Raw genomic sequence first — 27,843 nt, 5'->3', positions numbered from 1 at the left:
TTGATTTTATGTTTGGAGTTTGCATATTATCCCCTAGACTAGAGAGCTTAATGTCAAAAGGACTTTAATTTGCCCTCAGCAAATATTTTTATTCAAATCTTAAGGGCTCATTGCGCAAATGGATTTTCCCACATTCCAAAAGCATGACATCATTGAAGAGTGTAAATGTGTGCTTCACAAGTTCCTTAAGTATTCCACTGTGCTTCTTCAAATAAATTTTTCATGCCAAATATCTATATTAATGCAAAAAAAAAAAAAACGACACTTCAATAACTCTCAAACAGCTTTATTACATCTTCAATCAATAACAGTACATTTTAGTACAGTATCTATCTTGCATCCAGCTCACCGTGGAACACCAAGACTGAAAGGAAAATAATAAAAAATAAAATAAAAAGTGGAAAGCTACATAAGGATGCAGAGCTCTATCGTATTTATGGAAAGTGGATGGGGTTTTGGTGGGGGTAATCCATCTGAACTTAAATTGCATTTTCACTTGTGGCCACACACACAAATTACATCACATTTATTGAAGTACATCATTGTAGAGAAAGGAAAGTGAGAATGTCACGTTAACAAAAGTGCTTCTGTATACAGTGAATTGTCATTCAGATGTTCTGCGTTTTCAATTTAAGACCAAAAGAAAAAAAAAAAACTGGAGAAAAAATGTGGTGAAATATGGGCACTGTTTGCGAGCGTGTTTTTGTTCCATCACGTGAAGATTTGGAGGAGGAAAAGGCTTGCCAAGGACAGAATTATCACAAAGATAGATATATTCTTTAAAATTGGCATCAATATAACTTTAAGCATATTTGACACTAGGTTCGCGGTCTCTTGCTCACCTGGTGCATAGCATTAGTATGCAAAGTCTCAGCCTGGAAAATGACTTAATGAGGTTTAATAAATTCGGTTCGGTTAACTCTCCTTTTCAGAAGCAAAAAAAAAATCTAGGACTTATTTTGGGGGTATTTATTTATTTTCGCACCACTGAAAGCAAGTCTACAGCATGCACATCTAAATTAAGTCGTGTCAGACAAAATTAAATGTCTCAACTTAAAAACATCAGACCATTTTTTTCAGACATTTTTTTTTTGTACATTTCATTCACAGAGTTGCAACTGCAGTCCCAAGCAAAGGAAGTGTCTATTTAGTTAGGTGAGGTGTTTCACTCGAAAAGTGGATACTAAACACAAGACCCTAACCTTCCCGCCCACTCCAATCCTTGTCATACAAGTCAACCAACCCCCCTCCCCTCCCCACAACAGCAAAAACAAAAGGCCCGCCCAAAATAAACTCAGCACCTGCCTTGCTACACCATCTCTACCACCCATGTCGAAGGCATGAACAAGAATTAAGGGGGGGTCTCAACTGGACAAAATTACTCGTAAGAAGTCTTTTTTTACTGGAATGAGCATTCATAACTTATAGCATGTGCTTGGTTAGTTAACATTGTGTTAGCTGAGAGGCAAAGCTTCTTCATGTGCAAAAGGCTGTGATGAGAAAATAAAAGAAGCAAACAGCTAGTATATAAATACATGAGACATTTTGGAAAAGCTGCTTGTGTAATATGATCCAAGCTTTTTTTTTTTTTCCTTTTTTTTTTTTTTTTTTTTTTTTTTAACTTCTGCATGTTTTTCTTTCATCGCTCATACGTGATTTAACTGGATTAGAAAGGACAAGCTGTCATTCAAACATATCTAAAACCACTAAAGAAATACGACAAAAAAGCCATTGAGAGTAACAAACCGTTGGAATAGAATTCTTTAAAAAAAAAAAAAAAAAAAAAAAAAAAAAAAAAAAAGTTAAATAATTTGTACAATTACACTCCAACATTTGCTTTCAAAACACACATACGTTTGAATGGGATGATAGTGTTGTTTTTTTCTCTCTTTCTTACAAGATAACATGAAATGGTCCGAGAAGGAATGCACAAGTTTCTGATTTGATACCACAGGAGATCCTTTCTTTAATTAGGTGATAAGACAATTGTGCTCTTCTTTGTGTAGGAAAGGATTGGTTTTCCCTTCGACATTTTTTGTGGTGTCCAAGTCAGTTTTAAACAGTGTTGAAGATGCTGTGAACATTCTGAAGTTGTAATGGTCTTCCAGTCGGCTTTGGAGTTAAAAGGACATCTGGGGAGCAAAGACGAGAGGCTACTGGGAAAAAAAACAACACTATAATTAAAAAATAGCAAAGGAGCTACAAGTGTGTTGATGTCTGCGATCATATAGTATAAAAACGTCAAGTTTCAAAACCGCAAACATTTTCCGTCATACTGTCCATACGGTATTAGGTATTTTTTTTATGTCACAAAAATGCAGGGAGAAATCTCTCGCTTTTCAGCTGCAAAGCTCAACCCTCCCCCACCAGTTGTTAGCTGTGCTACACGATGGCTGGAGGAGGTGAAACTTAACTCCCCCCCCCCCCCCCCCCTTAAAGAAAACAAAATCGCGAGCATGGGAATACTTCAGCTACAGAAAAGTTACAGACGGCCGCAGCTTAGAGGAGGAGGGCCAACTGACAAGTAAAAACATGTTTGCGTAGGGTGGCTGCCGAGGAGTCAATACCTCAAATTTGATTTTGCATTTATACAGAATTAAAGGTTAGTAAACACTGTTATGAACGTTTCCCACCAGCTACGACAGTTAACACCAGCGTGTTTAGTGGTCCTAGCGGTGGTAAAACGTGGTGTATTTTTCCTCTCTGCGTTGTGAAAGTGTGTGTCTGTATAATGTAAACTTGATACGAGTCATACACACGTGCTTTTTATGGAAAATAATCCAGTTTTTGTTCTGACTGTAATAATGTAATTGCAATACCGTGATATTTTTGTTTAAGGTTATCATACTGTCAGAATCTTATATCAGCACATGCCTACTCCCAAGTATCAATTGTGAATTGACTACTAGTAGGCATCAGTATCTGTTCAATACAGCTATTTTTGAAGTGTCGGACAATATCGGATTTGGTCACAAAATCGGATCTGATCCAGTATTCAGGTGTGTTTTCAGCACCGTCGTGCTTTTTGTTGCGTAAATCAAACCACTAGGCCAACATGTCTGCTGTGTGCGACATAGAAAGTCATGATAGCAAAAGAACATCGTGTAAATTTGTGAACACAGATTTTTTAGAGGCGTTACAAGCAGAGCTCACTTTAATACAAAAAAAAAAAAAAAAAGAGCTTCATGTGCCTTTTACATTGGAGTCATCAGACAATGTTAGCCCTAGCATTTTGGAAGTGTTTTTACTGTTATTTATTTTTTCTGTAAAGCAGTTATAATAAGTCTTTTGAATTTTAACTATCGGGGTATATATATTTACTACTTAATGTATTTTTATAACGATGGCAGAGAAAGTTTGGTTTACAAAATGAACTGTGTTGCAACAAAGTGATATACGTAATACTGGTTACATTATTTTTAATGGTCTAAAAATATAGGTGTCGAATCGGATCAGTACTACCCGCATAAAAAGGAAAAAGTGCAAGTGTGACTTTCACAATTCGTGGGATCACTTACGTCATTTCACGTGACCACCGACTCAATCTCCCAATTGACATGCATTAATAGAACAGCAATGTCCTTGCACTTTAGTTTGTTTTTTTTTTGGCATAAAACAATTACAAATTTTGGTCAATTTTTATACAATCTTTTCTCCGGCTCACTGCCATTGCAACTGCAGTACATCCACACAATGTTCCTCAACAATTCTTGTACGGTAGACAAATTATTAGTCATTATTATTATTATTATCATTTGACTAATTGTTGCAGCCGCAAATACTACAAGTAAAACTTTAAATATGGGAATTCATCAGACCGCACTGGCTGACTATATGAATATATGTTCAATTTCAAGCATCTGTGCTTCATTATGATAGACATGTCCACCCATTTTGTGTCAAACGGTGAAACTGGTTTCTAGAGATTAAAAAAAAAAAAAAAAAAACTTTTTGAAGGTAGGTTCATGCTCAAAATCCACAAAATATATAGCTTATCAATGATCCATCCTGTTCCTATTTTACCCAATTTAAAGAATATTTAACCCTTTATAGAGAATTAGAATTTCATGATTTTGAGACTAATTCAGAATTTTGAAATTTCTCCAAAAAAATGGATGCAAGTCAACACATGCATCGGCAGGTTCGATGGGGGGGGGGGGGGGGGGGATCAGGATTTCGCATGGGTTATAGATGTTAGATAACTTTTTTTAAACAAATTTAAAGAAAAAAAAGCTTCCATTAAGACTTTTTTTAAAATGTTGGGATTCTTTGACAATTGCTTCATGTGGCAAGTCTTTAAGGCTTAACAGCAACTCCAAGAATCCTTTGTCAAGATTGTCTACAATAAAACGACTCAGAATTTGCACATAAATACACACTTGCTAGTTTGTTCATTTTGGTAAGCAACAGAGTTAGAATTTGCTCAACTCTTGAAAACTTGCATGCAAACAATAGTCATTACATCTACTACATAGGCATCTATTGGGGAGAAATTGTTGTTTCACAAAACAGCAAATAAGATGTGCAGGCTACCATTAATCATTATACACTTTGGTATTAGTGAATGAAAAAGAAATAATAACCTTCAGGCTTCAATTCCAGATTTTCAGGAAGCTGTCCCAGGATCCTGTAGCAACAGCCATGCCATCATCAGTCACACCCAGGCAGCTCACACGGTTGTCATGGCCAGCCAACACACCTGGAAAGGTAAACAAAAAGTACTCAGGGGACATTGTGGAATATTGACTTGAAAGGCTTGTATGGAAAAATTTGGCTCTCTAGAGTGCCTTCCCACCAATGAAAAGGGACATTACCAACTGGTAGTGGCGCCACGCAAACAAATAGCGTACTAGAATACGGAATGAGTTTTATTGATGACTAGACTCACCGGCACGGTCGGCCTTTAGTGTGTCCCACACATTGCAGTTGAAATCGTCATATCCAGCCAAGAGAAGACGGCCACTCTTGGAGAACGCCACCGAAGTGATGCCGCAGATGATGTTGTCGTGAGAGTAGATCATCAATTCCTGATCGGCACGCAGGTCAAACAGCCTGCAAGTGGCATCATCCGAGCCAGTGGCAAAGGCATTGCCATTGGGGAAGAACTGCAACCCCGGGATTTAACACAACATTAGTACTACAGGAGACGCACCACTCACAAGTATGGAATATTAGTTTTCAGGTGAAACATTAAAATGAAACAAAAACACCCTCAAACTTTACAGGTGAACTTATTTTGACCTCTTATTACTTAAAAAAAAAATCTTCTATTAGTCATGCTAACTTACAATTTTAAGTAGACGTAACTGTTAGGTTCTTTTAAGTAACTTATTATAAGTATTGTATTCCTAACCCATTTTATCAAGTTAACTGCAATCCATTTGAACTGTTAGGGTGGTAGCGTTCGCTGACATCCCTCCAATTTCAAATGGATTGGACGTCCATTCGTGATAAACACATTGAAATGCACGGCAGAAGGAGGAAAATAACCACATTGTCGTCAGTGGAACTGAAAGAGTTAACAGTTAACTTGCTAAATGTGTTGAATTTGCATTATCAAGTTTATGGGCCACACTTAAATTTCTCTCTTTTTTTTAATTTATTATTATTATTTTTTTTAAACTTGAGTAAGTAGTGTGAATCTAGCCTTAGCCTTCAAAACAGTGCGACAGCTAACTCGGCAGTCAGTTAAGGTGTTGCAGTCAGTTAAGGTGTTTAGCTCAGTTGTCTGTACGCTCTGATGCCAAAGGATGGTGGTCACCCATGTTCGATTCCCATTTGGAGCAAATTGTACATTCACTAACTGAGGTCTAATTTATTTAATATGCTGAAATGAAGTCTATATTATTTGTTATAGTGCAAATTTTCGATTCATTGTGAAATTACACCCAAAAGCTGAGCATTTCTAATCTCGGCAAACCCCGTAAATTACTCGTCCCAAGACCAAGGTTGACTTACACAGATGGCATTGATGTCAGACTCATGGCCAGTGAAGGTCTGTCTGCACATGCCCTCTCGCACATCCCAGAGTTTAGCCGAAGCATCGCAAGCACCAGACACAAATAACCGGGACTCTGGGGCCAGAGAGAGGCTCATGACGTCGCCCGTGTGCCCGGCAAAAGTGGTTGTCTGCTGGCCGGTTTCAATGTCCCAAAGTGCACTGTAACATTGCAAATACATGTTCTTTTAGAAGCCAGCGTGCACTTGGAATAAAATGTTAACAAAAAAACTCTTTCCCTTACCAGGTGGTGTCTCCCGAGCTTGTAACAATCTGGTTGTCATCAAGAAAACGACAGCAGGAGAGGTATCCTAAAATGGAGGTATGTGTCAGGTCAGTCATCTCATTGTTTGCTTGTTCTACATAAACACTTGTCTTGACTTCACTGCCGTTAAGAAAAAAGCTACGGTCACAGGCTGGGCTCAACACAGCCCTTAAAGATGACCCGAACAATACCTGTATGCCCAGCGAGCTCACGGCTCACGCGTACATTGCCCTCGCGGGTTTTCAGGTTGTAAATGGAGCAAATGTTGTCTAAACCACCACAGGCCACGTAATTTCCTGAAGGTGCATATGCGCACGTCATAACCCAGGAAGAACGAAGTGGAATGGCGTGGACCTATAATGGGAGTTGACAACAACGGATAACACTTTGTGAGTCAAAACAAGTTGATAGTGTTACACTTCAAGCCGAAAAGTTGCCAGACACTACGGAGTGAATTCTAATAGCTTACTCATGAACTTTAGTTTTTTGATGCCACATTTGACATTTATCAACATGCGACTTCCTAACATGTGGCCTTGCTGCAGTATTTTACTGTCTATATTAGATGACATGTTAACTAACTTACCTTATTTGTAGTATAACTGTCCCAAATAATTAGTTTGCCATCCTGAGAAGCACTGACCAAGAGCCTGAAAAGGAAACGTATCGAAATAATTCAGCATAAAACTTGTTTAACTCACACTTGTTATTTTGTTTATGTATAGCAACACCAACTAACTGCATGCATACAAGACTGTTTTGTTTACCTGGAATCTGTTCCCCAGTGCATGGCATAGATTTTGGCCAGATGACCCCGCAGTGTTCGTCTTGTACGCATTTGAATTCGCCCAACGGGGTCAATATTAGCCGTGATCTAAAAAACATGACACCGTAACATTTTATTTTCGGTGTAAGTCAGTGTTTTCTTAAATGTACAGTCTCCATAAAATGGGTTTTCATATTGTTTCACAGTGTTCGAAGTGGTGGGAACAGTAATGGACATAAGATGACATTCATCTTGACTAGGGATAGCCCCAGTTCAATCACATGATTGTGAATCACGCCCGATAATTTTTCTGAGGATCAGAATCGGGTGAAAAACAACAAGTTTTAAAATGCATTTATTTACTCTTATTTTTAGGTTTTAAGGGCTACAAAGCAACAAAATATTCCATATGTACGAGGACATTACCAAAAGAAACAAAAATTTATATATTTTAGGGCTGCAGCTATCAATTATTTTGGGAGTCGATTAATCGATGAACTAGTTAGTTTGAATAATCGAGTACTCGGATAAGGAACATGAAAAATTAAAATTCCTGAGCCTCAAGCTTTAAAAAAAAAAAAATTTTTTTTTTTTTACAATGCTCTTAACAAATGGTCCAGACACACATTCGCACAAAAAACGGCTAAATAGACCAATAAACTACATTACGAATGCATTAAAAAAAAAAAAAAAAAAAAAACATTAGCTCAAACAGAAACTTTGCTTATGTTGGTCTTAACAGGGAGCAGCTGGATTTAGCCATGTGAAATGAGGCCAACTCGAGGGCAGTGTGTCCACCCAAATCAATAAAACTCAATGCAAACCCTCTCAAAATTTACCGTTACAACGCCACTTTAATTAAACGAATACTCGAAGCAGCAAAATTTAATTCGACTCTTTTTTTTTTCTCATCGAATCCCCGAGTTAAATCGATTAATCGTTGCAGCACTAATATATTTTATACTACACAACATTGCAATACAGGCGGGAACAGCGGAATAAGAAGTAAACACTGCCAGAAGACTAATGTTCCGGTAGCTATCGCAGAAAGCTAACGCTAAAACAGAATCGTCTAAGAGTGATAATCACTGCATTATGGACTATTTTGTTTGAATGTTTTTTGCCCTCCCTTATTACATTGCAGAAGTACCGGATCGGGACATGGTAAAGGCAGATCCTTAAAAGCAGGTGACTTGGTCTCATTTCCAAAAATGTATGATCTGGACATCCCTAACCTAGACTAATTAGTACAAAGGTAAACAACAAATCCAGACATAAAATCAGCCTTTCCAAGTACTGACCAATAATAGAATACTGTATTGTCCACGGTAACATCGTATTTTGATACAAGACAAACTTCCTCAGTCTCTCTCAGCATATGAAAAAAAAGATCACGCCCAGCCCTCCCAGTCAAAATTGATAGGAAGACTGGGAGGAATGAAACATGATCACTCAATGCTTGCCATCCCAGTAGAAATGGATTCTATGTCTATTACTGCCAATGGCAGTGAATGAGTTGACTGATGGATGAAAAGCAACTTTGTGCTGTGTTGTCTGCGAAGGAATTCCACGCTATTGCATGTTTGTATGCCTCTATTATAGCTCTCCTCCCATTATTATTCCATCTGTTTGATTTGTTGTTATTTTCACTCTTATCAATAATATGGCTTTGATCTGAACTGAGCAGCAACACGCAATCTGGTGTGAGCTTTGGGAAAATTGATCAGTCAGTGATGGGTGCTGCTGAGTGCGTCAGAGTGGCCGTCTAATTTTGTTTATCATCCTTCTAAAGCAGGGGTGGGCAAACCGGTCCTCGAGGGCCGCAGTGGGTCCTGGTCTTTGTTCCAACTGACCCAGCACAGATAGTTTAACCAATGAGGTTTCAGCAGAAATGAGAAGCACCTGACTGCAATTGACTGATTGCACTTGTAAAACAGCAGATTGGTGAAAAGGTGTCCTCTTAATGGGTTGCAACAAAAACTCGCACCCACTGCGGCCCTTTGTGGAATAGTTTGCCCACCCCTGTTCTAAAGGGATATACACACATACCAATAATTGGACAAATTTGAGCATCCACCCTGCCATTTCAATTAAGTAAAAAAAAAAAAAAGAGAGTTAAGATGTTACAAATTGTGTGTTCCCTTAGGATGATAATGTGGTAGTTTACCTGTGATAGAGTGGCATCTGCACATGCTTTCCTGGCATCCTGTAAGGAAAAAGAAAACATTATTATTGATATTATGCTCATTTTATTTGAGATACACAGCGAAAAGAAGACCAGACTTACTCTAATCTGATTTTTGAGCTGCTCTGCCTCTTGGCGTAATTGGTCCAGTTCACTCATTTTCTTCCTCTTTTTCGGTTACCTCTCTCCAGCTATTGGGGCACTTGTTGATCTACAAAATAAAGGTCCAAACGAGAATCTTTAAGTTGCCAAACATGGTCAAGCGACGTGGCTTGTAAACTCAGGCACAATCCATTTACAGGCCAAAGTTTCTGATGCAAGGACAATGAGTACAGTTCACATGTAAACCTAACATTACCACCTCAATGTCACGCTATAATCCCGACATTCGCACCGGACAAATCCTATGTTGAGACGTGATGTTCCACTGATAGGGAAAAGTAGGCGTCATCCATCTGACCTCAATCCTAGGGATCCTACCAATGTTCGCCGAGTAATCAATAACCCATTTATATTAGTAGGGAGACAAGGACCGAGCTGTGCTTACAATGTGCTTTTTACCCCTTAAAATACAACAAATTAAGAACTCTGCAATGAACTGTCAACACGAAAAATAAGAGTCGTAGCAATAAAATGCCATCTTTGCCAAAGTAGCACAACACAAACATGGCGACAACATGGCTGCGAGCAACATTTTGCAAGCTTGGATCAATCACATTAATTATTCAAAGAAGTACATTAGGAGGCAGATGACATTTAAGTGTTTTAAAATGCTGCCGGACTATTAGTCTCTCCTATTATGTCGGGCCAGGAAGAAAACAATACAAACAGTTTTAAATGGTTAAACCTTACCAATTTGGATTACAAAAGTGTACCTCAAATATACACATGGTTAATAATAAGTAGAAATGGTCATAAATCTACAGTGAAATCTAAGTTCCTTCTTGCGTCATCAATGCTAAGTAGTTGGGGTTGTTTTGTAATGTAGCAAAAAATATATATATACACACCCACACAGAAATGAGATACAAATTACCTTCAATGCCACATGTGACTTAAAACGAATTCCAAATACAACAAACCAACAACTAAGCAACCAGTCACCTTACCTGTAGTGTCACTGAGTGTTGCTTGACATTTCAGGACATTAAATAGTGCTCTAGCCTGAAACAAGTCCCTGATTGGTCAGCCTCTGTCCAGCATTTATCCTCTTACAATCATTATCTTATAATAATGGAATGAGCTTACCAAGTAGTGTCATACACTGATGACAATACTTTCATCACCTTGAAAACAATATTCGATTAAAAAATATTTGGTATCAAGTACGACTTGACAATTTGGCACATTGAACATTTAAAAAAAAAAAAGAAAGTTTTTATAAAGGGTGGGAACCTCCGGGTACTTCCCAACAAGGCTCACAATAACGATTATCTCACAATATAGCAATACAACAATTACATGGATCAAATATTCAAAAGAAAAACTTTTTCTCAATTATATTTTTTCCAGTCGCGGACAATGTCAAAAACCTTTCCGCCTCACAGACTATGAAAATATTGTGCAACATTTATGTAAATAAATACAGCAACACCATATTATTACAACATTCTTGTAATGAGCTTAATTTGTTGCCTGCAAGTGACAACAATAGACGTCCAATTTATTTAAACTGTCAGGACTGGGTTTATATGCTAGTTTGAGTGCCATTGGCAGCGCTAGACATCCGATTCTTTTGACTGAGAGGGCCGAACCATCCTAGTGTAAAATTTTGGTCTAGTCTAAAATTTTTTTTTTTTTTGCAGTTTTAAAATGGCAAATCAATTCTGGGTGTGAGCACATCGATAACCTAATGAGATCCAAAGTATTGCAATATGTCACCATATTGATATATTGTAAATTTGTCACACCTGTGGTTTTTATGATCTTGAGAAGCCAAAATTAAAATCACCATTTACAGGCAATCCCTGTTGTTTGATGACAATGTAACCCACACTTGCATGATTTGAGTACCTTGTAATTCTCCTTGTCTCATGCACCATGATTAGTCTGGTTTACATGGACTTGTATGAAACTGCCTAATCGATTTTGCATAATCCTCTGTTTTACATTACTAGTGTACACACCCAAAAATTATGAAAGGGGTAGCCTACATAAAAAAGCAAGTGGTGGCTTCACATTTTTCACACAGTACTGAGCACCTAAATATATTATTTCCTCATTGACCTCTGTGGATGCTTGCACTTCCTCTCCTTCATCACTTCTCCTTTCCCAAGCGCCTGATCAGGGTCAGCTGACTGCCTGATAAACAATGAGCGCTGGTATACAGCCTGGAGTTTTGAGCTCGCTTGGGTCGCTCTACGACCGCTCCTCCAGTTTAAATATCTCTGCTCCGTGACTAAGTGGAATGTACAATGACAATGTTTAAATGAGGTGAACTTGGATCACAGAATGGTAGGAGGATCATAACCAGCAATATCAGCGCGCAAAATCCTTAATCCTGAAGAGCTCAAATCCTCAGTCAATGAGTGTGTAATCCTATCCCTGTCCACTAACACAAACAGCTGGTGAAGCCAAGTAGGGCAATGGAAATATGTTTTTCCATTCATAAAAGGGATGAGTTTAATCTTAATTCTTTTAAATACAACATTCTTATGACAATTGCCTGGATTTGATAACTGATTATCCAGTCATCACACTATTTTTATTTGCCGTTTTTTTTTTCTTCTTCTTTTTTAACTCATCGGCACTGAAAATGACTTCACAGCCAGTCCTCCCAGTTTTTAATGAACTGGATGTCAATGGCAAGCAGCTTATCGATATGCTCCAATGAAAACTTGCATATCATTTTAGAAATATGATATCGTTTAATGAAAGCACCAACAGGTTGATACCAAAATGTAGACCAACATTTTTCAATAGTGTCTGTAAAATCATTGGCTGCCATTGATGGCTGAGAGGGTGAAGAAACATTCATTCCCCTGAAAGATGAGAATTCACAGGCAGTTCTCCCAGTTTCAATGAATTGGACGTCTCGTTGTCACTGTCGAGCATTGCAAAAAAGGAGTAGAGCTCAATGCCATTTCATAATTTGCCACTGACTGTGCACTGACAGATGCTTATATTTCCTCGCAGTTAACTAAACACTGACACTTGATCTTGATCTGGGCCCCAGGATGTGCACTACAGTGATTTACCTACAACTGGGATTGTTTGCATTCTATCTGCATACCTGCAGGATAGCTGTCTATTCTAATTTATGAGGAATATGCAAACCCATGAGCGGGGGGGGTTACAAGTATTTGGCTATATTCTTTGCATGGCTCACAGTTGTAATGTTGTAAGTGTGTGCTACCAGGGAAGATGCAGCTCAACGCCATCTTGCCTTCCCCTGACGGTCTGTCCGCTAGTTAGCTTAGCGTGTAGCTCTTTTAAGTGGGGAGGCCTGCAAGGCAGGGCAGAACTGCAGCTACGACTCTCATCATTCAGTTCACCTTTACATACGATGGCCCATTTTCCCCCAGGCCTAGTATCAGCTCAAATTGGAAGGCACAAATATGAAAAGTGCAAGAATCACTTCCCGTCCTTCCGCAATTATGACTTGCCTTAACAGCTTATGTAGGGAGGAGACGCTTCTTTAAAAGGGATCTGGCGAGGCCACTGGCCCTGTACAAATCCACTTACTTGCACACTATACAATCTCGTTAAAACACAAGGCGTACATTTGATTCGATTAGGACAGTCGCGGCGCTGATTTGCGGATCTCATCTGGAAATGTGCAAGGTCGGTCGGTCGGGCTGGGCGGCGAATTGGCCCTTTCCACAAAGCGGGGCGCACAACCACGAATTCATCCTCTTTACATTTTTTCCGTTGGAAGTGCACTCTCAAACTTAGATTCGAATTTTAAAGCGTCGGGTTGCGTTCGAAATGCTTAATTCCAACACGAAAAGGGTGTTAACGCAGCAACTCACATTCATTACACCTCGAAAGATGTCCAGTGATACACACCAGTGCAATTTGTTCATTTAACTACTCTAAATGAGCAACCCGCAACTTAAAAAACCTCAATAAGGAACACACTTTAATAATTCTACGAGCCGAGCCCTGCCCAGTTCATTCGTCACCAACTATGTGCATATTTTCTCTATTTAGTCACACGCGCACGCTGAAAAAAACATACACAAAAATACCGCATTTGCGAGCAGACAACATTGATTTTAAATAATTACCAGTGTAAAGTATATCTCACTCAATGTAGTTTGGGTTAATCGTGTATAGTTGGCAAGGGGTTGTGGCTGGGGAGAGGCCGGAGAGGAGAGCCCTTGGTTCGGCCGTGGGTGACACCAACCCAAGGCTGGTACACTCAAAAATGTAATGCTACATATATATTAAATATTGGTTAAATTACGACTGTATTCATAAATTAAACGGTCATATTGGTGTTATGTACTTTTGGAAGCTTATTATGAAACCGCAGCTGACTTAAATAGCTAAGAGGCTAAAGCTAATTCTACCCCACCCCCGAAAAGCTAAATTCGGCCACAATACCCAACCCCACGTAAGATGAAAAGGGGGTTCAAACTAAACAGCAATATTGTCGCTATAATTCATCTTACCTGAGCCAATGTGTTTTTTGGCATTGACCGGGATACGAGACGAGCCCACGAAAATCAGCGAAGAGCCCCCACCGCTAGCTCAAGAACTAGCCAGCCCCAGCTAGCGTCGCTTTGCCGAGGAAGCAGCGAGCCCAACAGTCGACCAACCGGAGATGAGGGAGGGAGGAGGGAGAAAAGAGGGGGGGATCACACCCACAAGCCTCGTACAGAACAAAGGCAGACTGAATAAAGGCGAAGATTCAAAGTTCGGTCGGGCTATTTCACTGCCACATCAAACTGCCACTACTACACCGAGTCTGATATTTGCCCTTTGCCGACGCAGAAGCACTCTCGTCCGGCCATCGAACGTCGAGATGGGCGCGGTGACCCTGCAGTCATCGCTGGGAAACCCCACTCTGCAGCAAGCAAAGCAATCAGCCTCCACTGATAGGTGCCGATTAGCTGGATTCTGTCAAGTATTACAGTAAGCTACTTCTCATAAAGTAAATACAAAGCAATGACGATGTAAACCTTTTTTTCAAAATCCAGTTGACAAATTTCCCATTCATTTTGGGAAAGATCTCCAAAGGTGTTCAAAGACATCTTTCTGCATTTGCATCGTTCAACCTGCGAAAAGAGGCAACAGTTGCAGTAGGACAATTTTGGCCTCTTTACCTATGATGTGCCTGCTTACAATGCTCTGAGCATCCTACAGTTCCTTGCCAAAAAGAACATACTCACCCAAACTGGCTCAATGTATGATTTATATCATCTTTCTCCAACTCAAGAAGATCATCAAGGTCACACATTATATGCATATACAGTAATGTGGGGAAAAAATAGGACACCCAATGAAATATTCAGTTCTTTATTAAGAAATGTTCATATATCAACGTCTCGTCTTATTTTTCTTTATCTCTGGAAAAGAAAGTGATTTAATTGCATGTAAACAACAAAAAATAACATTGTTTTACTCATTAACAAAATGCATATTCTAACTGAGGATAAAGTTAGGACACCCTACCACCTAATAGCTAGTGTTACCCCCTTGTGGTACCCTCTGAAATAACTAAAGTGAGAGGCTTTTTGTAGTCGTCTACCAGTCTTTGACATTGGTCCGAAGAAAGTTTGCCCCACTCCTCAACGCAGAATACTTTCCGATGTGAGATGTTTGAGGGGTTTCTTGCATGTGCAGCCTGTTCCAAGTCACCCCACAGCATCTCAATGGGATTAAGATCTGGGCTTTGACTGTGCCATTCTAGGACTCTCCATTTCTTCCTTTTCAGCCAGTCCTTGGTGGAGTTGCTGGTATGTTTTGGGTCATTGTCATGTTGCACAGTCCAGTTTCGCCTCAGCTTTAATTTTTTTCACAGATGATCTTACATGTTCCTCAAGCACCCTCTGATATACGATAGAATTCGTGGTGCATTCTATGATGTTGAGCTGGCCAGATCCCGCTGCAACAAAACATATCCAAACCATCACAGTTCCACCTCCATGCTTAACAGTTGGTATGAGGTTCTTTTCCTGGAATAGAATGGGTTTATGACAAACATGTCCTCTGTTCTGGTGTCCAAATAATACAATTTTAGATACATCTGTCACTGGGTAATGATATTCTAATCACGTGCACCTGATGTGATACACTTGTGTGTGTGATTTTAGCCATTTTAAGTGGGATTGAATGTGGGGTTGTCCTAATTTATTCCTCAACTGAAATGGCATTTATTTAAAATGACATCTTACAGAAAGTTATAATATATCGTTTTTTCTTTTTTAATTGTTTAGTTCTATTACTTAAATCTCTCAAGATTGTTAAAATTGATAATATCCACATGACCAATTATGTTAGAAAACACGGGCGTCCATAGGGTGTACTAATTTTTTCACATGACTGTATGCATATATATGAATACCCATTTGTGGAGGAAGCTGGACAAATCGATTGTTAGGCCATCAGGCAGGACCTTAAATCGTTCACCTTTGTTCCATATATTGAGTGGGCTACTGCACACGGCATTATTCGAATGAATGCTGTTATTGTGTTCCACTGTTAAAAGTTCTCCAGATGTACTCCTGCACAGTATGTTGACATTAAAGTTTGCCTTATTCTGACTGAAATGTGTTCACCCTGTGGCCATTTTATCTTACAAATGGATAAAATTACAAGGATTGTATCATATTTTCTTTAAAGTCAGAATCCAAATTAACATTCACAGAAGCTTAGGAGTCATTAAAAATGCAACATTTTCTAAGAGAGTACATTTTCTGTGAATACAACTGCACCAGTGACTGTTTGGGCCTATCTGATTTATGCAAGGCTCTCGATTGATCACTAGGTGGCAGTATTATACAAAATCTCAAAAGGATTAATTTCATTCAACATTGACTCCCCCCCCCCCCACCCGTGTTTGCGATGTTGACCTTTGACCTGTTCAAAATGAGCTGGAAAAATTCTTGGAAGGAGATGGAAAATATGAGTCAATATCGTTAATATATGTCCCAATTTGCCAATAAATAAGTTTCCATTTTTCCATTTTCTTCATAACAGGGTGAACATGCATGTCAACATCCAACTACATGCATTATATCATGACAATTATGAAACATAAGTATAAGGCGGAAAACAGAGAAAAGACTGAAAAAGCAGTTTCTGCTCTTGCACTCCTCTTTATAAGCTTTGACACAATGAAAAGTAGTCTGTGTGCAGCTTATATGATAGAGTTAATTTATTTTCCCCTCAAAATAACTCACAATATAGCCATTAATATCTAAACCCCTGGCAACAAAACTGAGTACACCCCTTTGAAACGACGTAAATCCCGAAATGTCCAAATCGAGTACTGCTTGTCATTTTCCCTCCAAAATGTCATATGGCTCGTTACAGGAGTGCTGTCAGCATTGCTGCAGAGATTGAAGAGGTGGGGGGTCAGCCTGTTCGTGCTCAGACCATAAGCCGCACTCTACATCAAATTGTTGTGCATGCAGAGGCGTCGCGTCCCATTAGGTAAACCAGGCAATTGCCTAGGGCCCCAAGCCAGCAGGGCCCCCCAGAGGGCCAAGAGATTTAGCACACGCAGCTTTACTGCCAGTGAAAGCCTTGTGTCTGAGTTCCCTGAAGGGGCCCCTTCACTCGCTCGACCCCCCCCCCCCCCCCCCCCACGTGACTCAGAGTGAGAGTGCACGGTGATTTGGCGTTTTTGTAATTGGCGTATATCCAAAATGAAGAGAAGTTATTCTTCTGGAAGCGACAAAAGAAAGGAAAAATAGCAGAAAAGGAGAAAAGGAAGCAAGAAAGCAGTGAGTGTACTATGTTACTGTAGTTTTATGTCCTAATGTAGTAGAAGCCGGGGACTTTGAGTGTGCTAAAAAACGCTCCATGAGACCGAGGCGTTATACTTTTATTAAATATGCTATTGCTCCTAGTCCAACTGTCCCCCTTACTTGCTCACGCTCGAAGGGTCCCATGTTGCTTGTTCCCTGGGGCCCCCGGGGACCCTTGCTACGTCTCTGTGTGCATGGCTGTCACCCCAGGTGGAAGACTCTTCTGAAGACAGTATACAAGAAAGCCCGCAAACAGTTTGCTGAAGACATGTCAACAGTTTGCTGAAGACATGTGAAAAAAAGCACATGGATTACTGGAACCATGTCCCATGGTCTGATGAGACTGGTGGGCTTTCTTGTGTACCGTCTTCAGAAGAGGCTTCTTCCCGGGGTGACAGCCATGAACACCAATTTAATGTAGAGTGCGGCATATGGTCTGGGCACTAACAGGTTGACCCCCCACCTCTTCAATCTCTGCAGCAATGCTGACAGCACTCTTGTAACGAGTCATATGACATTTTGGAGGGAAAATGACAAGCAGTACTCGATTTGGACATTTCGGGATTTACGTAGTTTCTAAGGGGTGTACTCACTTTTGTTGCCAGGGGTTTGGATATTAATGGCTATATTTTGAGTTATTTTAAGGGGAAAATAAATTAACACTATTATATAAACTGTACACAGAATACTTTTCATTGTGTCATTTTGTCAGTGTTGTCCCATGAAAAGATGTACTTAAATATCTGCAGAAATGCGAGGGGTGTACTCACTTTTGTGATATACTGTATATTTATACTAATATATTAAGTATACTAAAACGATGTATGGATGTTAAACTAAGGAATACTGGTTATAGAATAAATAATTTGGATAAAACATAGAAGGCGCTTTATGGTAATTGCAAACAGGAGTCGTAGAGCCAGAGCATGCCTTGCACACGTGAACGCTGTGGCCCTGCCCTCTTTTTAATCTTCCCCTCCGCATCCATTACATATTTTTGACCTGGTATTTCGATACTGAGCAGCAAGAAGTTAAAAACAAACGAAAGATGGGGGAATTGAAAAGACAAACACGCACCGGCAAGAGTGGGGTGTTGAAAGGCCTCATATTGATTGTTGAAGATGTTACACAAACCTGTGTCGGCTTCGCTGAATGTAATGAATGTGGCACTCAGAAAGACTGATGATGAAGAATGATGATCGTCAAACATCTGTATTATCATTTGTTTTGAGGACCGCACCTCTTGGTGCTAAGACTTTTGCCGTCAGGACCTTAGTGAAGGTTTCAAAAGTCTGGCCCAAGTACTGATCAATGTTAGGTCAACTTTTGGCCGCGTACCTGTCGACTCGGTCCTGCCCCACGCATACCTTCCCTTTCCTCCTTCTCCCAATTTACGATTTTTACGATTCTGATTCCATTATCGATATTGCTTAACGATTCGATTCTTTATCGATTCACTTATCGATTCTAATTTTGGGAAAAAGAAGAACAAACGTTTTGATTGGCATCAAGTTTGTTTAATCAGAAGTCACAACCTTACAAACTCACAACAAAGTCAAAAGCGGCCCAAAGCCTCAATGTTAACTGTGGCAATAAGTGGCAAATGCACAAGAATGTGTAACATTTTACTGAAATATTTTTCTAAATTAAAAAATATTGGTATATATTGGCATATAGGCCGTTGTTCTGCCTTTGGCAATATGTGTTAGTTAAAGTGTATTATTTACCATTATATTGAAATGCATGCCTTTTAGTTTTTATGGTGCTTTCACGCTCAAGTGAACGCCCTTGTGCTTCCTCACGCAAAGAACGCACTCACGTGAAGAAGAGCGCGCTTACACGCGAAGAAGAAATGCCGTTACAAAGCATCCAAGCGAGTTAGTGAGAGAGGGAAACACTACTACGAGCCTCCGTTCTTTGTCAATGTTCGTAAAATATCTACAGAGGCAACGCCTGTATGTGTCATCTTTTGTGTTGTTGTTGTGTGTTTCCACACTTAAATCCAGTTGTGTAGTGGTTTGAACGATGTGCTAATGCTAGCGAACGCATGCTAACAATTTGTGTTATTACTGTATTAGCAGCTAATCATCGCTGATTTACGTTGATGCAAACCTATTTGTTAATGGGGACGAAATTGATTAGTTTCATTTCTATTTTTAGTTTCACTCTTCAAGTGATGGTTGAATAAAGTCAACAAATTATACCAACGTCTTCTGCATCTTCATTTGGGAGTTTAGCTAGCTGTATAGCCAGGACTGAGCCTTAGCGTCTCGGTGAGGTCAGCGCAGTCGTATTCCCTCCTGATGCAGTTATCTCCACCTTGCAATGACTGCAAGTCGCTTTGTTGCAATTTTTCCTGGTGAAGTTAAGACACACTTTTGAGCGTTTGAACCTACGTGCTGTCATTGTTATGTTTACGGCTGCAATGCTCGTGCTAAACCATCGTAACCTTTCATTTTCACACTCTTTCCTGGTAAAGCGTAGCAAAACTTTGGAACGAGTGGGTCTTGGTGCCATGCTAGTTTGATGCGTCTGGACAAGAAGACACGTCACGACGCAATATGCGTCTTTAGGAATCCTTAGCGGGATCGTTAAGGCTTTTTCATTGTGATGTCGAGACACTAGGAACCAGTTCGGAATTGGAATCTGATTTCGATTCCCATCCCTATCCTGATTTCTCACAAATAAAACATAAAATTTCAGGTTTGTTTTGGGCTCGGGCCTGCAAATCAAGTTATTTGATCGGGCTCGGTGCGGGTCGGGCTTTAATACAAGCGGACCTGGGTCAGGTGGGGCTGGATTTTTGTAGGTCCGATGTTACCTTTAAGCCTAAGCAGCCAAATTCAGAGCATCCCCTATTTAGTATAGCTGGCACTTTATATATGAAATAAGTTAACATGAAATTCCTTTTTTGACCTGTTTGACCCATGACCCCTTACTTTAATCTCCTTTTCCGTTCCATATTAAAAATATGTCCTGCAAATTTTATAATAACCCCTTTATTTGCTCTTCAATTATCGTGAAATTCCTTTTTTGACCTCTGTGACCTTTGACCTCATTACCGTAAAATTGAATCACCTCTTTTGTTTAATGATACAAGCAACTTCTGCAAGTTTAATAATCATTTAATTTGTTCTGTAGTTATCGTGAAATTACATTTCCGACCTCTGTGAGCTCGAAATCTAATCTGTGCCCTGCAAGTTTGATAAAAATCCCTTTTTTCAACCTGAAATTATCTTGAACACAATCATACAGACATTCATTCATTCATCTTCTGAACTGCTTATCCTCACGATGGTCGCGGAGTTGCTGGAGCCTATCACAGCCAACAATGGGCAGGAAGCAGGGTACTCCCTGAACTGATTGCCAGCCAGTCACAGGGCACATACAGACAAACAACCATTCAGACACACTCACACCACACCCATCAGTTTACCATGCATGATTTAGGGATGTATGGGGAAGCTGGAGTACCCTGGGAAAACCCACGCAGGCACAGGGAGAACATGCAAACTCACACAGGTAGGCTGGTGCCGAGATTGAATCCTCAATCCCGGCACTGTGAGGCACACTTGCTAACCACTCTTCCACCGTGCGGCCTTCATACAGACAAAAACATACAAACCTCTGAGACCTTTGACCTCATTACCCCAAAATTTAATCACCTGTTTCATAATACAAACAAATCCTGCAAATTTGATAATCCTTTTATTCGTTCTTGAGTTATATTGAACACAAACATTCAAACCTCTGTGACCTTTGACCTCATTACACCAAAATGTAATCATCTCTTCCGCTTCATATTACAAATATATCCTGCAAGTTTAATAATAATCCCTTTATTCATTCTTGAGTTACCTTGAACACAACCATACATACAGACAAACAAAGAAATAAACAGGCAGACAGACAGACAGACAGACAAACAGTCATACGGAACTCAATATATAACCGCCGCTTCTGTAGGATTCACCTACTGGCGTAGGTAATAAACTGACACGAAAATAATAACCAACAGTTTGGAGAACAGGCAAGAAGGGGTTAAATTACTTGGCGCTTGCCACCCGGATGCAGTCGCTCACACGGGCCTGACAGCATCTGGTGCCTCGAGTCGTTAAATCCCATCCTCATCCCTGCAAAGCTTGACATGCTGGAGTACCAGCCAATTGTGACCCGTAGCTTTATACTGTTTGTCCAATCAAGTTGCCAAGGAGGCGGGCACTTGGGTTCCCCGCTCCCTTCGTAGCATCCTTCCAGCAGCCAGTCTTTCGTGCCAAAGAAAGAGTGTCAATAAAAAGAGAATACAAAAGAGAGGGGCAACCGGTCCTCGGAGGCCATAGGAGGAAGTGAGGGGGCTCTCACGGAAGCTGCCAGGACAGGTTACGTCGCTGTGGGACTTCTGTCCTGCAAGAAAATGGCAGCTTTTCATTGTAAACAGGCTGCGCGGGACCCGCATTGCTAAAGGGAGGAGGGGCAGACATTGAAGGAAATGTCTCCTCTCCCAATGAGAACTCAAGCATGTCATACACTTCAGGTACGTATGCACCTCTGGTCATAGCGCAACCTGAAAAAAGGTCAGCGTGCACACATTACCCTTCATAGCAGAATGTTGTATTCTCACCACCATTTCGTTTTCACTGGTCATTTTGCTTTGCATGCAGATTGATAATTAAAAGCAGACGGCAAGCAGAAAAAGGAGACAGATGATTGTATGACCCCTTTTCTGAAAAGATAAACTCGAAAAAAAGCACCAGAGCAAAGAATTTAATGCCATGCAATGCCAATTAAATGTGGATGGAACATGCGCCAAGACTTGTAGGCAGTAGGTATTAATAGAGCTTATGGTGTGGGAGGAAGCCTGTCAGTTTGGCATTTGAGGTTGCTTTAAAAAGCACATTTCCTCCACAGTTACAGTTTGGGCGTTGCGTATTCTCAAGATTTGCATCTGAGTTTCATACTGATGCTTCCACCCGTGTGCCTTTTGCTGCCCACATCCTGAGCTCGACACCTACCAACCACATCCTCGTTGGCACTACAGTATACTGTACTTTCTACATGTGTCGACATCAAGGTCATACTGTTTTTTTGTTTTGTTTTTTTTACTCAAACATTTATCACTTTGTTCAACGTTTTGTTTACTCCTGCTTGGGTCTCGGTCTCATACCGACTGGTAAGGACTCGTAGTATAGAAATTGATTTGCACATTGACAACCAGTCCAATTGATTTCTATGGCAATTAAAGTGTTTGTTGTGTTGCAACTTGTCTTCAAGATCACAAGACCAAGGCTTCTTCAGTTTTTGCGTGAAGACAACTACATCAGCAATGAGACAACGCACACAATATAAATACATTTTTACAACGTCCAGTTGAAACAGCTGACCATGGCCCTGTCTGATACCAAAACAATGTCAACTTTACTATCCCCAAACACCACCGCTGTTCCGCTGCTGACCTCTTCGAGCACAATAAGGGACAATGTCACAACCAGGACGACACTCATGACTGTTACCGTCCCGGCCAACGAGAGCAACATCTACAATACCACCGCATTCTCAGAGGTGGTGATGGAGGGCTCGGGGATGGGAATGGTGCTCGTGCCCTTTGGCATAATCACTGTCCTCGGCTTGGCGCTCACTTTAGTAAGATGTTCAATTTGTCAGGTTCAAATTCATCATAATTAGTGTTGCACCGGTACCGATACAGCACTAAAAGGACATCGGTCTGGGGTATTACTAAAAAATATAATGTGCCTGGATCTAGTTTCCAACTGCCGGTCGCTCTACCCAAGATGGCTGCCAGCTATGCATGCTGCTGTAAAAATAGGGGCGCATGTCACCTTTCCCAAGTTGATGATAGACGTCCAGTAATGTGGCATCCATTCATCCTTCTGCTGTGAATTTAAAAGAGTTTATCACTAATGTATGTCCAATCCACTTGAAGTGGGAGGTTGGCAGCGAGTTTATTTGCATTTGGATTCAATGTCAAACTGCCCTCAATGCCAAACAATGAATTAAGCCAACGTCTGACCAAGCCATGATAGAATTACTTTACATTTAAGTGAGTATGCCGTTACAGCCGGGTATCAGTATCTGGAGCTAAAAAGTGGTATCAGTGCAACACTTATCTTAATACAGTGTTTTGTTAGTAAGGTTCATTTGTTCAAATTTTCTTCTTCATAGATGCTGTACATTCGGAAAAGGAAGCGGTATGTTTAATACAAACGTTATGTTCCTCACAGTTTATTCCTATATCTAAAATGTTTCTTGCTGTCTTGTTAGTTTGGAGAAGCTGAGGCACCAGCTGATGCCGATGTACAACTTCGACCCTGCCGAAGAACAAGACGACCTGCTGGAACAGGAACTGCTGGACCACGGCCGGGATGGCACACTTGCCGGTCCCAATGCCAAGGTCAGCTGAGTGCATCAAAAGAGTAAATTGTCTGTAAAAGTAATTCACACATTGTGTATACAGTACAAATGTTTTGTCAAAGTCTTACACGTAGAATGCACGTTTTCTGATCGACTAAATGATAGTAGTCTTTGAAAATTACTATGTACAGTGGATAAAATAGGTATTGGAACACCCTGCTATTTTGCAAGTTCTCCCACTTAGAAATCATGGAAGAGTCTGAAGTTTTCATTGTAGGTGGATGTCCACTGTGTGAGAGAGCATCTAAAAAGAAAAATCCAGAAATCACAATGCATGAATTTCTAACAATTTATTTGTGTGATACAGCTCCAAATAAGTATTTGAACACCTGTCTATCAGATAGAATTCTTACCCCGAAAGACCTGTTAGTCTGCCTATTAAAAGTCCACCTCCAGTCCATGTATTATCCTGAATCAGATGCACTTGTTTGAGGTCGATAGCAGCACCTGTCCACCCCATACATTCAGTAAGACTCAAACGTCTAACATGGTCAAGACCAGAGTTGTCCATGGACACGAGAGACAAAATTGTTCACCTTCACTAGGCTGGAAAGTGCTACGGAGCAATTGCCAAGCATTAGGGGGGAAAACGGTCCACTGTGGGAGCAATCATTAGAAGATGGAAGACGCTAAACATGACGGTCAATCTCAATCGGAGTGGAGCCCCATGTAAAGAGGATGACTGGGGCCCTGTTTTGTGAGATTTTGGGGAACAACTTCCTTCCTTCAGTCAGAGCATTGAAGATGGGTCGTGCCTAGGTCTTCCAACATGACAATGATCCGAAGCACACAGCCAGGAAAACCAAGTACTTGCTCTGAAGAAGCATTACAAGGTTCTAGCATGGCCTAGCCGGTCTCCAGACCTAAACCCAATGGAAAACCTTTGGAGGGAGCTCGAAGTCCGTGTTTCTCATTGACAGCCCAGAAACCTGACTGATGGGTGGGCCAAGATCCCTCCCGCAATGTGTGCAAACCAGGTGAAAAACTAAAGGAAACATTCCACCTTTGTAATTGCAAACAAAAGCTACTGTACCAAATATTAACATTCTTTTTCTCAGGTTTTCAAATATTATTTGCTGCTGTATCACACAAATAAATCGTTTTTAAAAAATCATACATTGTGTTTCATGGATCTTCCTTTTTAGATTATCTCTCTCGCAGTGGACATGGACCTAAGATGAAAATTTCATACCCCTGCGTGATTTCTAAGTGGGAGAACTTGCAAAATAGCAGGGTGTTCAAATACTTATTTTCATCACTTTACATGCTTAATTTTTTGAGCTTGCATACAAATAATGCAAACTGGGGTAACGTATAATACATAAAGTAAATGCAAATATAAAAAAAAAAAAGGTTTTAAAGTGTGACTGAGGCATACAAGCGTAATATATTTGAGAAACTATGGTATACTATGCCCCTCACTGTACTGTAATTTAATTCGGCCCACCCAGTATTTATATCATCCTGTAGTATTTGTTGTACTAATTTTCCCTTTTAAATTGTTTCAACTCATTGGTATTTTTTTAATTCATTTATAATATTAAAAATACAAAATTATTAGTGCAAAATAGTCAATTGATTTTTTTATTACTAAATAATTTCAGAATATTTATTATTAAATTATTTTAAAAAATATTAAATGAGCAGTTTTCCCGGTTTCAATTAATTGGATGTCTATCGCCATCAATGGCATGCAATGAGTTAAATACTATGAAAAAGGGTTGTATGGGGTTATAGCCATTTCAATTTTTAAAATTTTGTTTTCATTAACATTGAATTAATTTATAAATGTATTTATAATTGTGGAAAATGATATTTAAAAAAAATGCAATAATGATTAATATTTAAAAATAATAGTAATTCAGTTTTTTTTAAATGACCAAAACCAGTCACTTGCTCTAGAAAGGCTCAGAGGTCTAGTGTCAACTTTTCAAAAGCTGTCCATTGTAGTGACTACTGTCCCTGAAAGGGTTAAAATAAACATTTTCATTAAATGTTTTTAAAATAAACCTTTGCAATTGTTTTATTATGATAGTTTCAAAATTTAAATAGTGCAGCAAAAACAAGAATGAAATAAAATACACAAATACAATAGGTACTTAACAATTATAAACATTATTTTTATTTAAATACTTGGGTATTATCTCAAAATAAATGAAAAGCGAATCATTTTTAATCCTTTATTGCCAAATTTATCACATTTGATACTTAGAACGTCATGATTTTGAGACTGTAATTAAGAATTTTGAAATTTCTTCCTCAAAAAAAAAAGATATGGATGCAAGTCAACACGTGCATTTGCAGGTTCCATGAGAAAAAAAAACATGATTTAATAAAGGTTATAGATATTAGAGCACTTATTACACATATTCATTTTGATTTTTCTTTTTTACAAATTTGAAAAAAAAGGTTCCAATAAGACCTTTTTTTCCTCAAATTTTGGGATTCTCTGACAATTGCTTCATGTTGCAGGCGTTTTAGGATTAAGTGTATTTGTACTTTTTACTGTGTCAAAAGGGCTTCTATGTATACAAAGCACATGGTAGTCAAGACACATCAATGCACAGTAGCATTGTTTTTTTATCATTAGGGTATTTTTTCTCTGCTTGAAACATTGCTCAACACATCGTTTCCTATGGTTTACACGGTTGACTTGGCATGTTTTTTTATTCCTTTAAAGTTTTGACAATGGCATGATGGTAAAAGGCAAGCATGGTAAGCTATTGTGTGTCATTCCTTTAGTACCTGCTATCTAAACCCTCCAAAATCATTCTTCATCATTTGCATTTTTTCTATTAAGAGACCATAGATTGTATCATCCTAATCATCACACATTTTTTACCTTCTTCTGTATACATCACATCAATCCTTTTCCTCATACCTCCGTGTGATATTGTAGTTTCACATGATATTCAGATGGACCACGATGAACTGCATTTAAAAAAAAAATCCACAAGCTAATGTCATAATATACACTATTATATTTTGCACTTATATTAAACTTGGCACAGTTTTAAGGATTTAAGGTTTCATAACAGACAAAATATGCTTTTTGGTTTGATCCACATGATTAAATGTGGCAAGTTCAAAACAGGTATGTAAATACAAAAATTCATGTGCTTTATTTAGGGAATTCCCCTATACGATCACGTGATCGAAAATTGGGCCTGATCACATAATTTTCAGAGGAAGGGAATCGGGTGTAAAAGCTGGCAGTGATTGTTCAATCGCCATCAATGGCAGTGAAACGTGTTCACTCAATGCCAGCCTTCCCAGTTGAAATGGATTTGATGTCTAGTTAAGGGCTACAAAAACAATAATCCAGAGGTATTTTACCCCAAAAAATGGCAACTAAGATAGGTGAACAGCTTAATTTATTTAAATATCAGTTTATCTATATAAAACAAAATATTTTACCGTAATTTGTAACCTTATTTTGCTCTGCACAATTAATTTGAAAAAAAAAAAAAAAAAAAACTTCCCTCGCAGCTCCAATCAAACAGACTCGCTTGAAAAATATTGACTTGGAACATACCTAGCTTCATTATTATAGTATTACAACTTTTTACTTAATTTTCTTTGGCAGCGATTAGAGGGATATTCCTAGGGAAAATTCTCCCCCGGAATCGTAATGTTTTAGAATCTCTGCTCAAATTAATGTGAGTCACTTGAAGATCTAAATGAAAGTAACAAGTAATTTGGATTTGAGCCTACATATGATGTTTTGAAATTATGGATTATCTCTCGCAGACTCTACGAACCTCGCAGGGGACCACCCAGAGACCCAGTCGCCTGGTCTTCACAGATGTAGCCAAAGCTCTCAATGCTTAACGGAAGCTCTTCCATTTGTGTTTCACTTTCTGGATTCCTTTTCAATAACGGAAGGTCACTCAAGAGGGCAAATTAATTGGGAAGAAAGAAAGAAATGCGTTTGGTGACAAAATTATGCTTTATCGCTATGGATTTGAAATGGTTTCGTCTGCATGCGAAGCATCACTTTCACGAACTTAAATCACTCGGCGCACACATGCGGTCACTTTGTGTAACTGTTGTTTCATTATTTCCGTTCTTTTATTGTAATATTGTGTGTAACACTGGCTGTTATCATTCAACTTTAAAGGAACCCTTTTGTGTCTTCCTCGCTGACTATTTGGGGAATTGTTACTTTACTATACATTAAAACTGTTCCAACTCCTTTTAAAAGTTCTCAGTGTTGTGTCACTTTGTTGATGTACAAATACAGAAAAATAACAAATACAGACAAATAACATGTTTCGGACT

The 27,843-nt window shown here is 39.4% G+C and overlaps 2 protein-coding genes across 7 annotated transcripts; one reads left to right on the top strand and one right to left on the bottom strand.

Moving 5' to 3' along the window:
- Window positions 1–270: 270 nt before the first annotated feature.
- Window positions 271–14,210, bottom strand: gnb1b (guanine nucleotide binding protein (G protein), beta polypeptide 1b). Of its 2 annotated transcripts, none has more exons than XM_057847016.1 (11): window positions 13,831–14,210; window positions 9,317–9,425; window positions 9,197–9,235; window positions 7,031–7,137; window positions 6,850–6,913; window positions 6,455–6,617; window positions 6,243–6,309; window positions 5,959–6,160; window positions 4,889–5,105; window positions 4,584–4,699; window positions 271–2,156 (listed from the first exon to the last, which is right to left on the bottom strand). In XM_057847016.1, exons 2-10 carry the CDS (start codon window positions 9,371–9,373, stop codon window positions 4,593–4,595), a joined length of 1,023 nt encoding a protein of 340 aa, XP_057702999.1. In that variant the 5' UTR covers window positions 9,374–9,425; window positions 13,831–14,210; the 3' UTR covers window positions 271–2,156; window positions 4,584–4,592. The 2 variants fall into 2 exon arrangements, with proteins under 2 accessions (XP_057702999.1, XP_057702998.1); XM_057847015.1 differs by having other exon boundaries at window positions 271–2,153; window positions 13,831–14,209.
- Window positions 13,128–27,765, top strand: si:ch211-161c3.5 (uncharacterized protein C3orf18 homolog). 5 transcript variants are annotated; one of them, XM_057847022.1, is made up of 6 exons: window positions 18,275–21,667; window positions 22,405–22,773; window positions 23,314–23,339; window positions 23,413–23,542; window positions 26,243–26,277; window positions 27,313–27,765. In XM_057847022.1, the coding sequence occupies exons 2-5, from the start codon at window positions 22,516–22,518 to the stop codon at window positions 26,246–26,248; spliced, it is 420 nt and encodes a 139-aa protein (XP_057703005.1). In that variant the 5' UTR covers window positions 18,275–21,667; window positions 22,405–22,515; the 3' UTR covers window positions 26,249–26,277; window positions 27,313–27,765. The 5 variants fall into 5 exon arrangements, with proteins under 5 accessions (XP_057703004.1, XP_057703005.1, XP_057703001.1 ...); XM_057847018.1 differs by lacking the exon at window positions 26,243–26,277 and adding an exon at window positions 21,795–22,303 and having other exon boundaries at window positions 18,286–21,667; XM_057847020.1 differs by lacking the exons at window positions 18,275–21,667; window positions 26,243–26,277 and adding exons at window positions 21,677–21,955; window positions 22,042–22,303.
- The last annotated feature ends 78 nt before the right edge of the window (window positions 27,766–27,843 follow it).

This window comes from Corythoichthys intestinalis, chromosome 9 (genome assembly GCF_030265065.1).
Source record: "Corythoichthys intestinalis isolate RoL2023-P3 chromosome 9, ASM3026506v1, whole genome shotgun sequence".
NCBI lineage: Eukaryota > Metazoa > Chordata > Actinopteri > Syngnathiformes > Syngnathidae > Corythoichthys > Corythoichthys intestinalis.
The sequence above is the reverse complement of the archived record's forward strand: the minus strand, read 5'-3'. Positions and strand labels throughout refer to the sequence as shown.

Coding starts and splice junctions, on each gene's coding strand:
- gnb1b (XM_057847016.1), bottom strand. CDS start 9,373: ATGAGTGAACTGGACCAATTACGCCAAGAGGCAGAGCAGCTCAAAAAT. Junction 7,138..9,196: donor CAGATGCCACTCTATCACAG/GTAAACTACCAC, acceptor CATGTTTTTTAG/ATCACGGCTAATATTGACCC. Junction 6,161..6,242: donor AGCTCGGGAGACACCACCTG/GTAAGGGAAAGA, acceptor GCAATGTTACAG/TGCACTTTGGGACATTGAAA.
- si:ch211-161c3.5 (XM_057847021.1), top strand. CDS start 22,516: ATGGCCCTGTCTGATACCAAAACAATGTCAACTTTACTATCCCCAAAC. Junction 22,774..23,313: donor TCGGCTTGGCGCTCACTTTA/GTAAGATGTTCA, acceptor TCTTCTTCATAG/ATGCTGTACATTCGGAAAAG. Junction 23,340..23,412: donor TACATTCGGAAAAGGAAGCG/GTATGTTTAATA, acceptor CTGTCTTGTTAG/TTTGGAGAAGCTGAGGCACC.